Source organism: Acomys russatus, chromosome 23 (genome assembly GCF_903995435.1).
Source record: "Acomys russatus chromosome 23, mAcoRus1.1, whole genome shotgun sequence".
NCBI classification, from domain to species: Eukaryota; Metazoa; Chordata; class Mammalia; order Rodentia; family Muridae; genus Acomys; species Acomys russatus.
Genome location: NC_067159.1, coordinates 54,198,964 through 54,216,645, shown reverse-complemented (window position 1 = coordinate 54,216,645; position 17,682 = coordinate 54,198,964). Strand labels below are relative to the sequence as shown.

At 46.0% G+C, this 17,682-nt stretch overlaps 1 protein-coding gene across 4 annotated transcripts in view; it reads left to right on the top strand.

Moving 5' to 3' along the window:
* Window positions 1–17,682, top strand: part of St6galnac3 (ST6 N-acetylgalactosaminide alpha-2,6-sialyltransferase 3) — a 491,799-nt gene that overhangs the window by 77,542 nt on the left and 396,575 nt on the right. The window contains exon 1 of one of the 4 annotated variants that reach the window (XM_051165948.1): window positions 2,387–2,602. The exons of the other annotated variants lie outside the window; for them this stretch is intronic. Within the exon in view, the coding sequence (XP_051021905.1) occupies window positions 2,600–2,602 (3 nt within the window). The 5' untranslated portion in view covers window positions 2,387–2,599. Of the gene's footprint in view, window positions 1–2,386; window positions 2,603–17,682 lie in introns of those variants that run through there. 4 annotated transcript variants of the gene reach the window in all.

Below are 17,682 nucleotides of genomic sequence, written 5' to 3'. Positions count from 1 at the left end.
ACCTAGACGTACCTGGGAATTGCCTCCATCCGGCTGGCCTGTGGGCACATGTGTAGGTCATTGTCGATTCCTGACTGGTGTGGGCCTCACTGTCGAAGGAGGGTGGCTGAGGAAGTCAGAGAAAACAAAGCAGTAAGCAGCACTCCTTCATGCTGTCTGCTCGGGTTCCTGCCTTCCGGTTCCTGCCTTTGGGTTCCTGCCGTGGCTTCCCTTTAAGACTAATGAACCTTTTTTTCTTCCCGTTGGTTTTGGTTAGTGCTTTATCACAGCAATAAAAGGCAAACTAGGACCATAGGTTTAACCACGGCTGAACTTAGCAAAAAAAGTGAGAATTTCAAATTTCACCTTCTGTAAGACGTAACCCTCAGTCAGCTTTGTGAACTGCATGTTTCCCTTTGTTGAACATTTCTGGTGAATAGGTACAGAACGGGACTGACAACTCATCTTAATGGGAATGCGGTTTCAGCCTTACAAGTTGGAAAGAGTCTGGGATTAAATAGATGGCGTGACGGTCATCCAGTAATGGAAATGTATTTAATACCACTGAGCAATGCACTTAAAAATGCTTAAGATAATGAATGATCTTTTTGTTATTTGCATTCTACCTAAAGTTTATTTTAAAAAGATCTTTCATCTTTGAGAGAGCATTTGAGTCTGAGCTTTTACTTGGTAAATATAGATATTAAGTATAATTGTACATTGTGGATGCTTAAGGGTCATTATTCTGGACCCTGGTGCTCCTGTTAGGACTGTGGAGATAAAATGTGTCTGGGACGCAGGACATGCTTGGGGAAGTGCTAACAATATTTTGATGTTGTTTTACATCCCTGTGAACCATTCCTTTCAGAAATATACGGAGGCAAAAGTAATTTGGGCCTTCATTAATTGGGTTCTAATTTATCTAGCTATCTAATTTAGGTTCTCCATTAAAGGACCAGCTACCTAATGTAGTATTTCATTTTAACCGATTTCATCTGCAGCCACGCAGGAAAAGCCGATGGCAGGAGGCTCCCCTCGCCTCCCTGCCTTCCCTCCACCATGGGGCTTCGTGTTCTTGACACTCGGTAAATGTTTTTGAAGGTCAGCTGTGGTGCAGGGGGAATTAATATGAAAATGCATTTAATAAGTAAGCTGTCAGATGGTTCCCTAAGATACCGGGAGCAGCACAAAGGCTTCTTGCCTTTTCTTTCAGTGTGCACTGAGGGAGTGGTGGTTAACACAGGCACTCTGAGGGGTCTGCTCACAGGCCTTCTGGGATCTTCTCTAGCGTAGCAGTTTCCACTGACTTCATCCCTCTTGTGTGACAGAGCCAGAATCCAGCCCCTCCCCAGGAAAGAGGGAAAGAAATGGACACTCACCATTGTAGCTATGGGAGGATGGAAAGAAAGTAGTGGATTCTGGCAGAAAGCCTTGCATGGCCCTGTGCACCTGGCGGTTGGGTGGGGTGGCCATTTGAACTGTGGTTAATTAATGTTAAACCCTCGGGGTTGTCTAAGGCTGTGATTGGGAACTCTGTCCCTCCTAGGCTTTGCCTCCAGGCACAAACGCAGGAAGATTAAACATTAATTAAAATATCTGCATGGGAGCATAAGCTGAGCAAAGAAGTGGAAATGTCTGGGCTCCCACTAGGGAAGCCACTTTACAAAGGAAGCCTTGTTTTGGGGGGCCTGGAAATGGTGCAGTTGGCTTCCATAGGCCTGGGAGGCATTTCTCAGGGCACATTTGTTGCCTGCGCTTTAGAGGAAAAAGTCTCAGCGGGCATTGGCTCTGCTCAGAAGCCCTAAATGTTCCTGTCCAACCTTAGTGTCCTTGACACTCCGAGTCAAGGGGGCATCTAGCTTCTTCTCTGGTTATGCCTCAGATTTTCTGCAAACCTCTTAGCAAGTGTTCTTAGCTCACCATTTGCTGAGGTAAAAATCCCTCCAGCCCCCACCCCTGCCTGGATTATAGAGTATAATCTTTGAAAAAATACCTGGGAAGGGCTCTGTTTTCAGGCGCTATTGTTGACTTCCTGAACAACAGACCTGGCTTCCTGTTTTGTAGCCTTGGTATTGTCCTTTTTCTTTAGTCTTTGCTTGTGAGGCGACCATACCTGTCATTTCCTACCATAACTGGATCCTTTTAGGGACACTTTGTGGGTCTGAAAGAGCCACAGGCTGTGTGGCCACCCACCATGTTGCCCCTCATCCTGAGCACTGCCATTGCATCTCTGGCCTATTTGTCCTTGAGCCTGTTGCTCTGGCTGTAATTTCTTTTCTGGTACTTGTGCCTTGGTCAACCCCTTGCTGCTTCTCTTTTTAGAACTACACGTATTCATGGCTCCTGGAATTTTCTTCAAGTATGACCAATTTTGCAGTACTGGAGAATCGAGTCCAGACTAGCTTCAATAAAATTGGGATGACCTTTATGAATCTTTTCCTTCCTGTGTCCTTTACTCTGTTTTATTTTCTTCACAGTGGTGTGCTTCCTGTTTGGACTTTGTCTTCATTTGTCTCACTGGCTTGTCATTTGTAAAGTGCTAACAGCCCCCTCAGGGCAAGCTCTTGGAAGACAGGGCCGCTATCCTGTTCATGGTGGAGTCCAGAGCTGTGCAGTGTACATGGTAGGTGCTCACAGGTGTTTGTACAGTGGCCATGCAATGGAGAAGATTGGCTTTTAAACTTTCTTTTAACATTTAACAACTCTGTGGCATTCAGCAAGCGCTTTTGTAGCGGTCAAGTTCCCTCAGCCGAGAGCTGAGGGCACCTTCTATTTCATGGAGTCGTCTTGCAGAGTAGACCCGATGGGGTTTCCCCACCCAGGTCCCGGACTCAGTCTGCAGTACAGACACACAGCTACGGAGCCCGGACTGACTCGGGCCTGGGCCTGGGCTCCGTGGAGGTGGCATTCAGGAGCTGGCTCCGCAGCTGGCTGAGAAGGAAGGCCTTGGTGCTTTCTGTTTCACTGGTAGAAGGGTGTGGGCTGCCCGTTTGTGGGGTCAGGGTTCCTGATTGATCCTTGATGCAGAAAGGGCTTCCAGAATGAAAAATGTCTCCTCCTCCTTAACTCATTGAAATGTAACAGGGCCACAGAATGGAGCCTGTTCTTGTCTTTCAATCTCATAGAGACGACTAAGACATTCCTTGCTGTCTTATATGTAATCAATATACAATATTTTTTGTGCTCCCGTGGCTCTTGTGTTAGGAAGGGAACATCCACATTAGCAATGAGTTTCCACATTAGCCATAAAAATGTGGCTAGTGCTCTGTCCTGCGAAGAACACACACAGGTAGTTTGCATCTTGAAATGCTAATAATTGCTAGCTATTAATACTGTAAATCCAGTTCAAATGTTTTAAATGTCTCCTCTTTCAAGATTGAGCATTAAGATTAGAATTTAGAGCTAAGCACAAGTCTGCACAAGTTGTTCCTAACAGAAAAGAAACGAATGTGACTCAGAGTGCAGCTGGAGGCAGGCCTGCGTGGTTATTCTAACGCTGTGATGGACACGGACACTCAGGAAATCAAATTAGAAGACTTATTTATCATGCCTGCTAGGGTCACTGCCCTTCTCTTCTGATGTGGCCAGTGTCACCCCAGGTCATCAGCAGACTAAGATGAGAAAAATATGAGAGTCCAACTTCAGATTTAGTGTCCACCAGTCTTTTTCCTGTGCATCTCCGATGTGAAGTCTGGGCCATGCTTACCAGTTAGGTGACCAGCGGTCCTTAGAGATTACTTCACACTGTTTCAAAAGATAAGCATGTTAGCTGGTTATCAACAGTTATTTGTCCAGTCAGAACTCAAATGTACTGGCCAACCACTCGGAGGAGAAATGAGACAGTAGCAACAGTCAGTGTGTGTGTGTGTGCATGTGTGTCCACACAGGCATATATGTGTATACATGGACTGGTGTATACATGCATGCAGAGGCTAGAGAGACGTCAACATCAGGCACTGTTCCTCAGGAGCTGTTTGCTTATTTCTTGAGACAGTCTCTCACGGATTGTAGCTCACCCTTCCAAGTGCTGAGGTAACAAGAGCGTGCTACAATGTACAGATTTTTGTACTTAAGTTCTGGGGATCAAAATCTGACTCTCTTGCTCTCAAGTGCTTTCCCAGCCACAGCCTCCCCAGCCCACAAGTGACCATTCCCCCACAATTTTAGATTAGTCTTTACTGTGCAATGGAAATACTTGCCTGCATCTTGTGTGATCATTTCTCACATGTGTGCTAAGCCATGCAGTGCCATTCATACAGCTGGTCATAACGAAGGCTTTTATTTTTTACAGAGATGATTATCTGAGCTCAGTTTACCTGGCTGCACTCAAAGTGTGTGTGTATTTGTGTATGAATGTGTACCCATGTCTGCGTGTGTATGTGGTAAGCTTTGGTGGTTTTTTAGTTACTCAAATGAATTGCTGATTAGAAATAAACTTCGGCAGTCGTGAAAATTAGAGCTGATTATGGTGTAGAAGAGTATGTAGGCAACTATTTCCGAAGATTAATGAAGTGAGCTTTTTCCCCCCCCCCCAGAACATTTGATATATTGCTTGAGCTTCATTCTGGGATGGTACTAGGAGAATCTAAACTTGTAATATAGATTTTCATTTTAATGGGAGTGCTGTAATGCCTTCATATTTTTTTCACTTCTCATTAGTTTTTATAACCTATGAATTATCTAAAACAACTTCAGCCATTCACATCCTGAGTTGCCACTTATTTCCCTGTGTGCAGAGGTGCCATCTGAAAAGTGGCATCCGATTCTGGTGTTGGTGTCTCTGGGTAGATGGTAGGAATGTTGCAGTCTGTGCAGGCGCCCCCAGGCATGGGGTGGCTTTGTGCTGTCAGGGTTCTGTGGTTTTTGTTTTTGTTTTTCTGATAGGAGAAAAGAAAACAGAAGACAACGAAGGCACAGTTATGGTAACAACTTATGGGACTATAATGAGAACGTAGACTTTCCTCTGTACGAGTTTGGCTCTGTTCTTTATAGGCTGCTGCAATAAAGATTTTGCACAATGTATTTTGAGCTTATTTCTCCAGCCCATTTGCTCATCAATATATCACTATGTTATTACTTAAGAAAACGGCCTATGCCCAGGCTTCATGCCTGGGAGCCGCTTTTGAGGTTGATGTGGAGTTTTGTACTGTTTTTGGTAATAGGCAGAGGCAAGGACTGACTACATTGTTAGTTCTGTGTGTCTGTGTGTCCTGCCATTGTAGATTCAGCCAGCTGTGGTTTTCAAGCTTGTTCTGGGCTGGGGTGCAGTGGGTATGGATACTTGCTGTGTGAGCACAAAGGCCATGCTAAGAAGCCATGGGCCACTGGGTGAGCCTGTTACCCCAGCTCAGAGCGCAGAGACCAAGAGGAAGGCTGAGGTTTGCAGGCCGCCAGCCTAGCTCCAGGATTAGTGAGTGATCCAGCCTCAAGGGAATAAGGCAAAGAGCATAACAAACCAGCATCCTGCAAGGCCTGACTGCACGCATTAATGCCAGGCCTGGATTGATGGAGACATGCTGTGGCTGCACATACGTATGTTGCTGCGTACGTTGTTTATGTTACTGCAGCCTTAGATTGTTATAATATGCATACCAATACATAGCTAGATAGGATTTTACATGTTCAGGTGAAATGGCAATTTGCATGTCTCTGAGCCCATTGATGTGACTCCCTTTATTAACCACTTAGGCTTGTTAAGTTGTTTTGTAACTTTCTTCCTTTAGTTGATCTCTAGTCATGAACTGTGGTTTAGGTCCTTATGCAAGACACAAGTGTCTGCAGGCATGTTGCTTGGGAAGAGTCCCCCCTGCTTCCTGACGCAGGACCGTCAGGGTCCTCATTCTTCTTAGTGAGGATACAATTTTCTGCTCACGGTCCTTCCAAGTGCGGCTGCTTGTGGGTCTCTCGCTGAAGAGGAGCCAGGACGAGCGTAACCACAGGCAGATGCTTCTACTTACTGACCACAGATGTCCCCTCTGTGCTATGACACTGAAGGCGATGCCTCTTAACCTTTGGTTGAATTCAAACCCTGTTTCCACTTCATAGATAGGACACTGAGGCTCAGAGAAGACAAGTCACTTAGTCAAGGCCACCAGGCTGGTTGGTGTCTGAGCTAAGTCATAGAACTACCGTGACTCCTGTCTAAAGCCAGTGGTGTTCTGTGTCTAGTGCCTTTTTAAGCTCAGTTCACGATACTTAACTGAGCTCCTCCCACCCACCTCACTCAGAAATGGGTGAGAGAGATAGATACACAGCCCGTTTTAATGTAACTGAAAGCCACTAGGTTATAAGCACTGGGTGGCATTTGTTTGGCTCTGAAGCATGTGCTAGAGTTTCTCCATCACCTTAGGTATCCTATAAATATTGTCAGAGTGAACATATGAACAGGTCACAGAGGAGTCACTTCCTGCATGCCCTGTGGTTTTTGTTTGCGTCTTCACTGAATCCTGCTCGCGGCTCCTGCTTCCTTCCTGAGTGGGTTTCTGTTCACAGCACCCTGCGTGCTCTGCTGCTCCTGTTCATTGCCACAAGAACTTTACAGGGCATTTGTAGCATTCCAGGAATTGTTGGCACAGGACACATAGGGATGGATCAGACTAGATGCAGCCAGTATGCTCTGGAGAAATGCTCTCATGCTCAGCGTTTCCCCAGGCTTTCCTGCCTGATTCAGTTTTTGTGGCAGAGAACCGTGTGTGATGGTGGAGAACAGAATTCATTCAGGAATGCCCTGTGTATCAGATTCTTTTATTTGTTTGTTTGTTTATTTATTTGATTTATTCACATTGCATTCTGATTATCCCCTCACTCCTATCTTCCAGTTCCCACCCTCCTTCCCTCCTCTTCTGCCCCATTCCCCTCTCCTAGACCTCTGACAGGAGGGGGTCCTCCTACCCCACTGTCTGACCACAGCCTATCAGGTCTCTTCAGAGTAGCCTGCATCCCCTTCCTCTGTGTGCCCACAAGGCCATCCCACCAAGGGGCAGTGACTAAACTGCAGGCACCAGAGTTCCTGTCAGAGGCTGTGCCCTCTCTCCCCCCTTCCCACACACATGGAGCATGAGCGTCCATCGGCTGATTCTGAACAGGGGTCTAGGTTCTCTGCTTGCATTGTCCTTGGTTGGCTCATCAGTTTGTGCAGACCCCCTGGGTCCAGATCCTTTAGCTTTGGTGGTCTCCCTGTGGGGCTCCTGACCCCTCCAGGTCCTTCCATCTCCTCCCCCTCCAACTCTCCATCCTGGTCCTTCCATCTCCCCCCTCCAATACAACCCTCACCTCTCCACCCAGGGTCCAGCTGCAAGTCCCAGTATCTGTCCCAAACCCCCGCTGGGTAGAGTTTCTCAGAGGACTTCTATCTTTGGCTAATATCCACTTGTAAGTGACCAAAATCCTATTATCCTCCTCTCTGAGAAGGCTGGCCAGGCTACTGGAGTAGTTCTTTGCTTGTGTATCTGGTTCTTAGGTGCTTGTATGTGTTCATATGAGTGTGCATGCATGTGCACACATACGGAGGCCAGAAGTTGAGTTGATATCCAGTTCCTTCCTCGATCTGTAGAAGATTTATTTTATATTTATTAGTGTTTGCCTGCGATGTGTGTGTGTGTGTGTGTGTGTGTGTGTATGTGTGTGTGTAGTGTGTGTACCTACTGTGTGCATGCCTGGTACCTGTGGAAGCCAAAAAAGGGTACTTAATCTCCCAGAACCACAGTTACAGGCAGTAGATGTTGTGAAAGGGACCTGTGTCCTCTGATAAGTATAGCCCATGCTCTTAACCCATGAGCCATCTCTCCAGCCCCACTTCACCTAAGTTTTTGAGACAGCACTAAAGGAACCAGCTCCCTTAAGGACCCCCATTAAGGCCAAAGTCTGGAAAAATGTAAAAGTCTGCCTACCCAGTCCTCCCTTAAGGACCCCCATTAAGGCCAAAGCATGTAAATTTCTAGAGGGTCCAGCTTGAACCAAGGACAGACAGATATCAGATCCATGTGTGTTGTGTGTGTGTGTGTGTGTGTGTATGTGTGTGTGTGTGTGTTAGGAAAAACCTTGGAGAATCGAACTTGACTTAAGGTCTCAGTCTGTGCTCAGGGTCCAGCTGGACTCACGGACATCCAGCTGTGTTTAAAATTTTCCACTACCCCTCATCAACTAAAAAAGTTCCTAAATGCCCCCTGTGACTGCTTCAACCAATCTTTTCCATAGGTCAACTTGCCCTCCACCCATTATCCAACCACGAAAAGCCAAGACTTATAACTCCCAGCTTGCAGCTTTTCTGCCAAAATGCCAACCAATCACATACTGTAAAACTTATTTCTCTGTCTAAAACCTATATAAGGCCCATGCCTCTGCTTCTCGGGGTCTGCAGCTTAAAAGATATGGACAGGCCCCATTATGTCGGCTCAATAAATCCCTATGCGTTTGCATCGACAGTGGACTCTGTCTCTTAGTGGGGATTCTGGGAATAGATTAGAGATCTCTCTAGAGGTCTCAGTCTTACGCATCTCCCAACTCTGCACATTGGCTGGCTAGTGGGCTCCTAGGACCCACCACCCTCCAGCCTCCCACTGTAATTCCAGTGCTAGAGTTACAGGTGCACGCTGCCACGCCGAGTGCACATTGCCACACCATGGCTCTTTTTTCTTCTGCATGTTGAGATCAATCTCAGGCTTGTGTTGGAAGCATTATGAATTGAGCCATTTCTCTAGTCCCTGTGTTCCTGGCACACACACACACACACACACACACACACACACACACACACAAACTTTTTATTGGTTCTTTTTGAATTTCACTCTGTGCAATCCAAGTCATCCCCCATCCCTTCATGTCATGTCTGCCCTCTGCCATTATAACATCTCCCTGAAAAGAAAACAAAAAACAAAAATTAAAGCAACAAAACATCTCACCAAGGAAGCTGCAGTGTGCCTAGGTATGTCACACCGTATACCTTTTTACCCAGACATCTTTACTTGCAAATATTCATTGCAACGAGTCAGTGGTCTGCTTAGAGGCCTCTGGCTTCTGCTACATTATCCATACTGAATCCTCACTGGGACTCCACCTGGGTGTCCTCTTGCTCCCCTGTGTTATGGAGATCCTGCAGCTTTGGCTCTGTAGGGTTGGCCCCTTCACATACTCCAGCAGTTCTTAGATGGAGTAGATGTTCAGGGGTGGGGGCAACTCAGAGCCCCGGATCTGGGCCTGGGTGCTAGCTGCGCTGATCAGCCAGCCAGTTCTCCTTAGCCCGTGTCACCAGGGCCAGCTTTTTCGCTTTGCGCAGGTGAGGGATGGGGGCCAGCTCTCCCACACGCATGACACCAGGGCCAGAGTTCCTGATTCTTAAGTGAGCATGACAGGCATACCACACACCTGGATTCTGACTCCACCTGATATAGCAGCCTGAGACTTTCTAAAAAGGACTCCAAATCAACTTCTTTGGTCTCCTGGAATGTTCCATGATGTACAGAGGTGGATGGGTCAAGATCCACCTCTATTGGGAGGAGAGAGCCTTCTGCCATCACTCCTACATGGCACATGGGACTTTCTTTTTTTTCCTTCAGCTCTTCAAGTTGTGCTGAGAAGAAAGAAGAGGCATTGTCATTTTTCTGGGTGAGGTCCAGTGAAGCAAGTAAAGAGATATAGGGCCGTCTTCTAGCAAACACCCTTTTCAGGACTGTGCTGTATGCTCAGGGCTATGAGACAGGACTGGGAGAGCATGGTAGAGCCAGCTGCCGGGTGGCACTTATTTATATCCCTGCCCTGGAAATTGTATGCATAACTCACTGCTGGAGTCCACTTGCTTTTTGTGACCTCATGGGGGCTTTCTTGCCTTCCTTTGCAGATTTGTGAGCAAATCTGTGTGTAGCGCCACCACTAGAGATCCCTGCGGAATCCCAAAGACCACGATTATTTGGGTTCTAAATTGTCCTTGTCCAGTTTTAAGCAAATAAACAGAATTCTCACGCTCTGAACAGTGGTGCTGCAGTAATACTATATTTGGTTTCCAAGGAGACTACATCATCCATCCCTCCTTCCTCTTCCTCAAACTTGATTCTTTAAAAAAAAAAAAATCAAATCTATCTGCATATTGTGTGCACATCTGTGCACATCTGTGCATGCTAAGGCTCACACTGGAAGTTGAAGGGGGTTGGTTCTCTCCTGATACCTTGTAGGTCCCAAGGATTGAACTAAGTCTTGGGCAGGTACCCATCTTGCTGCCCCTGAGCCTAAGTTTTTTTAAAGGCTAAAATCAGCCATTGTAGATGTAAAAACAGCCAAGTAAAGCCTGTTAAAGCTTTACTTCTGATAGCAGTTCCCAGGAAACCATGATTTTTCTCCTCATTGTCTTAATATTGTGGATGGTATTCTGCAGGACAGCCATGCATCTTAAGTGGCCTGGAAATCAATTACTGCCTTGTTTATGACACACGATTGATGGCTGCATCATACTGCGGAGTCACAGCCCTTGAGCCAAAGTATTCGAGTTGTCTTCCATCCTGTGGTTCTGTTATTACTAACTTGGGATTCATTGTGCCCCATGAAAGCATAGGCTGTGGTGTGTGTGCATGTTTTACCTGCGCCGTGCATTTGCATCCTGGCTAACTGGACGGATCCAGTAAATTTGTCATTTCCAGATATAAGTTCATTACTGCATCTAAGCATCATTTCTGCAGACCGTACCACTTGTGACTAAAATATTTATGGGCATTGTTGAGCTACTTACACATACACAGACAAACACACACACAGTCACACATACACACATACACAGACAAATATATACATAGACACAGAGACTCTTACAAACAAACACAGGCATGCAGACAAACAGTCACACAAACAGATACACAGTTGTATAAGCTCAACCAAATATAGACACAGATACACAAACATACGCAGAGACTCATACAGACAGAGAGACACACGGGCACACAAAGACATATAAACACACACACACACACACACATACACACAGGGACATGATTCCCACCCCCACACCAATTCCACCCTTTCAGACGTGCACCATGCTGCTGCTCTGAAATGTTTTGAGGAATTTGGTATACAGGCCTGGTTGCCAGCAGGATTTGTTTTATAGTACAGTGAAAAAATAGAACAAGACCAGCAAGGCAAAATAAAACCCTAAAAACAAAAAGCCATAGTCAAAAACAAATAAAATGATTCAATGAGGTTGTTTCCCAGAATTCGAGAATTTTATATAAAGTTACTGAAATGGCTCCTGTTGGAGCCCATGGGTTTTCAAGAATTTAACTTACCCTTGATGACCAAATTTGTGTTAAGAAAGAAAGAAAGAAAGAAAGAAAGAAAAGAAGAAAGAAAGAAAGAAAGAAAGAAAGAAAGAAAGAAAGAAAGAAAGAAAGAAAAGGTTCTGTCATTTGTTGAAAAAGCTTCGTGTGTTTGGTGTCTGTTTTCACATAGTTTTTTCCTCTTGCTGACAGAACTTGCTACCCAGAAAGCCTGAACCCTGGAAATGCGATTGGCCGCCACCCCTCCATACATGTGTACGAGATCAGTGAGATGTGCTGAAGTTGTTTGCTTTTTATATTTCTTTCTCAGAAACCTGCTTAGGAACAGGTACTGGTTTTAGAAGCAGAAGCCAGGGAAGTGAACTTAGAGCAAGGGTCTCCTCCCAGTGTGTTGTGCAGAGTGGAAGCAATGGCTTCTCCCAGGAGATGGTGAGGAACTCACTGTCCCTGCCTGCAGAACCTGAAGGAGTCCAAACCTGTACATGACTGACCTCCAGACCGTCTGAGGAGGGCACAGGTATGGCCATCCTGTCAAGAAGCCTGGCTGCACAGAAAGTGGGCTGGGTGTGAAGGTAGAGGTAGAGGTGGCGTGTGTAACAGGATGCTGCTGCGTGAAGAGAGGCACCAAAGAAGGGTTGGCTGAGGTCTCTGAAGAGGGAGGGGCCCCCGGGTATCAGTGGGACTTGACTGGATCATTTACTCTCTGGCAGAAGTCTCCTCCGAAAGCTCTGGATCCTTCCAGAACAGCAACTCCAGTTGTGGAACAACCACTCAACATACAAAGTTTTTTTTTTTCTTCCAAAGCATAAATACTGCCTCTTTACATTCCTAAGAAAGAAAGCATTGAGGAAAGCTTTTACATATGGGAGTTGCATCCACTGACTAGTACCAGAAATTGAAGTTGGCAGGATTTAAAAAAAAAAAAAATGTGAATTCATTTACGGCAGTAAGAACAAGCCCATTTCATGTTAGCATAAAAACTGTAGCAGTTAGAACACATTTGCACATCACCCATCCACCCTTATCGAAGGCAGCTGGATCCTTGCGTTGATTCTCCTCTAGTGTGTTGTGATGTGATGTGTCAGCTGAGGTAGATGACGAAAACACAACTTCAGGCAGATATGCAATGGGGAAAAAAGGTGTTTGGATGGCTGCTTCAGATCACTGTGGACACTCTGCTCAGGGCAGGACAAGACCCCACTTGCTAGTGTCTTTTATATTTAAAGGTTATATGCAGTGTGGAATCTGAAACTGAATCAGTGAACTTTTCACATTCCATCTCTGTAAATCTCATTGCTTGAGGGTGAACTTTAGATTTTCCACTCATGTATGATTTGGTAATATCTTGGGTTGGTCATTTGAAAAGACTGGTTAGCTGAGCTGATGTCAATCTTTCAAATTTTGACACATCTTATTATGTGATAACCAAAGGTAGAAGCCACAGGCCTTCACCGCTGTTCATGTGTCACGTCAGGAAAGTGTCAAAAAAAAAAAGCATGCTCTATAAAAATCCAGACTTTCACTTGGAAAGCTGATTTTTGTTCTTGTCACACCACGTACTCTTAGGTGTTATTCTTAAAGTGGTCAAATTGCTTCCTGAAATTTCAAAATGACCAAGTGCCAAATGCTCAAGTCTGAAGAACTGGCTGCTAGCTTTCCTTTCAAGTAGGAACTGGGTTCAGTAAGGAACCCCCAGATGATCTCATGGCTCACAGTTTCCCAGGAGTGTGACAACGGTCACATCCGTGTCTGCAGTAGAAATGCTTTTTGTGTTTCTCCCACTTCATCTCACAGAGCATAAAACGTGGGTCAAGGTCTAATGACGTTAGAAATTCTTACAGCACCACCAGGTGCGTTCTTAGGCTGGTGTTGGTTCTGGTGAGAGAGAATGCTCACGAAGGGCTCAAAGGGCCTCTCCTTCAGGCGGATTTGTGCTAAGGTGCTGATTTAGCTATGCATACTTGGTGCAGATCTTAGCATACCTTGGTATTACTTAAAAAACAGGCTTTCTTGCCTTTCATTTCACAGTACCAAGGCTTGAACCTAGGGCCTCTAACATTCCAGGCAAGCACTGTACCACTGAGCCGTAGCCCTCACTAGGCTCCTCAGTAGCCTTGATCTCTGTGTCTACAGTAAGTGCTGAGTGTGTACAACAAGGCTGTGAATTGACAAGCCTTCCCAACCTCAGAAGCCAAATTCTCAATAGATGAATCTGTTGGAAGAGAGAGCTGTGTTTCCTCTTCTGTAAGGTGCCATGTGACAGCATTGTTGCGCGAATTAAAGCTTACGGTCTGCTCTGTGCTCTCCTCAGACGAATTAGAGCAGATGAGCATGCGCCTCAGTTGGCAGAACTTTGTGATTCCGAGGGGCTGAGGCGGGGGCGGGGGGGGGGGTCCCGCGGTTGCCCCACATCTCTCTGTGTGGTCTGAAGCTGCTTTTCTGGGTAGCAAAATACGAGAAATGGAGTCGGGAGCTTCCTGTGCCTTCCCTTGCAGACCGTTCAACAAGCGCGTGTTGGTTCTTTGTGTCTGTACGTGGAGCTGAGAGCTCCTGTGTCTTCCTGTCTCACTTGATTTCACTTTACCTCAAAGTACTCCTGAAACATTATAGTTTAGCTCTCTGAACAACAGTTGGGCGGTCACTGATTCACTATTTACATTTTGAAAACCATTTTCCATTTCTTCATACCTAATTTCTATAAAAACCACATGACTGGGTTCCTGGAGGCATGTAACCATTAGTTCAGCTCACCAGCTCCAAGCTCCCTTGTCACCTTCGATGCTTCTCTGGCTTCCCAAGCGTACCTACCTTATTTTGGTACTTTGAACTTGGGTTCCTTCTCAACACTGCTGCCATCGGTGGGCCGAATGGAGTGTTGGTAGTTTGAGTGATTATCAGTAATGTTAGCTTAGAATCATATAGTCATCTAAAAATACTGCGAGCATTAGTTCTGCAAGGCTCTGTGCTGAGTTCCAGGAACCAGACAGACATGATGGCATGGGCGTTTCACACCGGAAGGGGCTGATCAGTCAGCAGATAATTATTAAACAGGACAGTGATGAAGGAAAGGATGAGAAGTTGTGGCTATCTAATCAATGGCAGGCAGGTTTCCCAAGGCAGTGGGATTCTGAGCTGAAAACTGGAGAGGATATTTGAACAATGCACCCGGTGGTCAGACTGAATGCTGTGTGTATATGGTGAGCCCTGGGGACAGAATGTCTCTGAGAAGGCTGGCGGGGCGGGTTCAGTGAGTGTAGGCCAGTGTCGAGTTGAGGGCGCCAGGGAGTGATCATGCGGGAGAAGGTGTAAGTTGAAGTCCCACACAACCCAGGAGATAACCCACCTTGAATTTAGTTCAAATTTCACTTTGTCCAATCCTCTTTTCTTCTTACTTGAATATACAAATAAGCTTGCATTTAATGAAGAACTTTGCCTGGGTTTTGTACCCTCAGTGTCCTTCACATTGTGGGCTGGGCTGGGCTGGGCTGGGTGCTTCTTTATGGACGTTAGAGAGGGCCTGTGAGAAACACCCATGGCCTCTGTCTTAGATAGTGGCTCCTCTTCCCACCACCCCAGTTTTGATAACTCAACATATCTTGAGAAATCACCAGGTGCCATGAAGTGAAGTCACTTTGGTTTGTCAACTTGGCCCTGGCTGAGGTGCTCATTTGCACATGGCAAATTGTGATGGGTCTGTTCAGGAAGATAGCACAACCAGCTTTACCCCTCTGGACAGTCACCATGACAGGAGCGGGGTGGAGAGTGCGTGGGGAAGGAGTAGCAGTTCGAGGTTGGCGAACATGTTAGGAGGCTGTGGTGGTGAGCAGGGTGGGGAAAAATCCAAAGTCTGGCTACAGGAATAGAAAGAGCTCCTGGATGTGAGACAGACTTAGGAGCTAGCTTCAACAGGGCATGATGATTAGTTGGGTAACATGTGGTAAGGAAGAGAGGAGTAGATGCTGACTCACAGGTTCTGGTGTGGCTTGCTGGGAAGACAGTGGCATGACTCATGCATGAGGGGGCGCAGGAGGAGGAACGCATTTACTTAGGGTTAGGGGAAGATGCTTACTTCTGACATGATAACTTGGAGGTGCCTGAGGGAGTCAAGCAAGAGATTTTCATCTGCAGTAGTGCTCTAGTTCAGGAAGACAGATCTGACCTTTGAACTGTGAGCAAGGCAGAGATGTGTGCCATGGGAGAGTGGGGAGCTAAGGGCAGGCCCTGCCTCGTGCCCGGTAGAGAACGTGGAAGAGTAAGAGAGGCTAGCAGCGGCAGCTTGCAGGGCTAACTGTGTGGAGATAGGCGTGCTTTTATATAAAAGATCCTTATACTCGTGGTTCAAGCTTCTACCTTTTCCTGAAAGATAGAAGTTTTGTGTGTCCCTAGATGTTCACGGGATACTCAGAAGTGATTGGCTCTTTCAGGTTAGGGCATCGCCCGTCTATCCTTGATGTAACCGAAGCAGGCACTCCGAGTGACCCGCTGAGAGTTGACAGATGGATGCTCTCCCAACTGCTGAATTATGTGGGGACTTCGTAACGGGATTGTAGCCCTCAAGCCAAGATCACCTGCTGTGCTTGGGGACAATTCCTCTGAATTGCTGTGTAGTAGAACTGCCTGGCTACATTGGAAAAGCCAGTTCTGGTGACTTACAGCTTGTTGCTAAGTGGGATGATGTTATCCGACCAAGCCGTAGATAGCATCATTGCACGTATTGTATAATTTTTTTTCTGAGTGGCATGAGCTCCAGACTCCTGACCTTTGAAGGTTCTAATGTATTATTTACACAAGGCTAAGAGCCACTGCTTTCTAAATGGCTGTGATTTATCGTGACCGTTTCAGAACTGAGTCCTGTGGCCATATGCTAATTTGACTTGAAGGAAATTCTGTGCTGTGTGCTGGAATTTCATGCTTAAAATTTCGGCAGTGGTTTTCTACACTCTATTAATTAAAACAGGATGCCTCATAACTTTCCCACACAATAGAGAAAGCGCTCAGCAGCACACACTTGAATTAAAACCCTCAGAAGCCTTACATTTTCTGGTCTGGCAACCCTGGATTTCTAATTTATGTGTCCCATCTGTACGGCAGGAGAAGGCAAGTTGGAATTTACAGCCATCCCAACCGAGAGTGTTAAAGTTCTTCATTAAATGAGAACTTATTTGTATATTCAAAGTAGAAAAAAAAAACAGGATTGGACAAAATGAAATTTGCATTGAATTCAAGGTGGGTTTCCTCCCGAACGTCTTGCCGCTCAGCTGTCATGGTAGCCTTCCCGGTTACTGATGGCACAGACATAGGGAAAGTCAATTTTGCTATAACTTCCTTAACACTTACTAGTGGGCTTAAGCTTTGGCATGTGCAGAAGGTTGTGTAATGAGCTTGCACCTGGGACTTTGTAATGGTGTACTGTAATGGTAGGAAGGGAAGACGCTGAGCTCTCGCGCATCCAGGAGAGGAAGAACACACGGAGACTAGCAGAGATGGGTAACAGAGATGTGAGCGGGGGCTCCCAGGTGTTTTAGAGAGTTTTCAGTAAGATTCTCCAGGCTGTGTTTATCCTTGCCTCTGAGGTCTGCCAGACACTCCTGAAGCCTTCTGATAAACTCCTGGGCTCTAAAACCCAGACCAGATGTTTTCTGGCACGCTGGAGCCACAAAATGAGCCAGGTTTCTATTTCCTGACAAGATGGATCGTAGCTTCTGTGCTTCCTGTGTTACTTTAGAACGCATTCTTTCCCGCGCTGAGTTAACAACGGATGGCTTCTCGTGATGCTTGTCGCTAGGTAGTTTCTACAAACACAACAGTAAGTCTAGAGAGTGGAAAATCTCATGTGAATTTGAAATTTGTTTCTTAAAGGAAAGCCATGTGTGCATGTATGTCCATGTGTGTGTGCGCGTACATGTACATTAAAACCTTTTAAAGTTTGATGTGAGGACAAAAATAAGAGACTATAATCTCTCAGGGATGGGAAGGAGGTAGTGTGTTGAGGCTGAGAATTCATTACTGAGTTAGAAATTGAGTTTATAAGTGGCCCCATGGACCTGAAGGACAATTTTTTGCAATTATTTGCTAATGATGATGGTGTCTCACTTTGGAAGCTAGGCTGTGGATGTAGGGAGGAAACAATGTTTATAAAAGCAAAAGACCCCAAGGAAAAGGATAAACTATACTTACACATACTACAACTACTGCTGTGCTTAAAAACACAAGAGAGGGGAGGAAGGTGGGAGCGGGATGAAGCCAGGAGTATCTGCAGAAAGGAAGCAGAGCAGAGCTGTTAGATGGGGCAGTGGGGCTTCTATTAGGAAGTCAGGAAAACAGGCAGAAAGCTGTCTGTGAGCAAGCTAGCAACCTCAAGGATGTCCTGCCTACTTGTCAAATGTTACCCGCTGAGCAAAAGAGCTGCCGCCCGCACCAGATGAGCAGCACCTGCTTGTAAGCA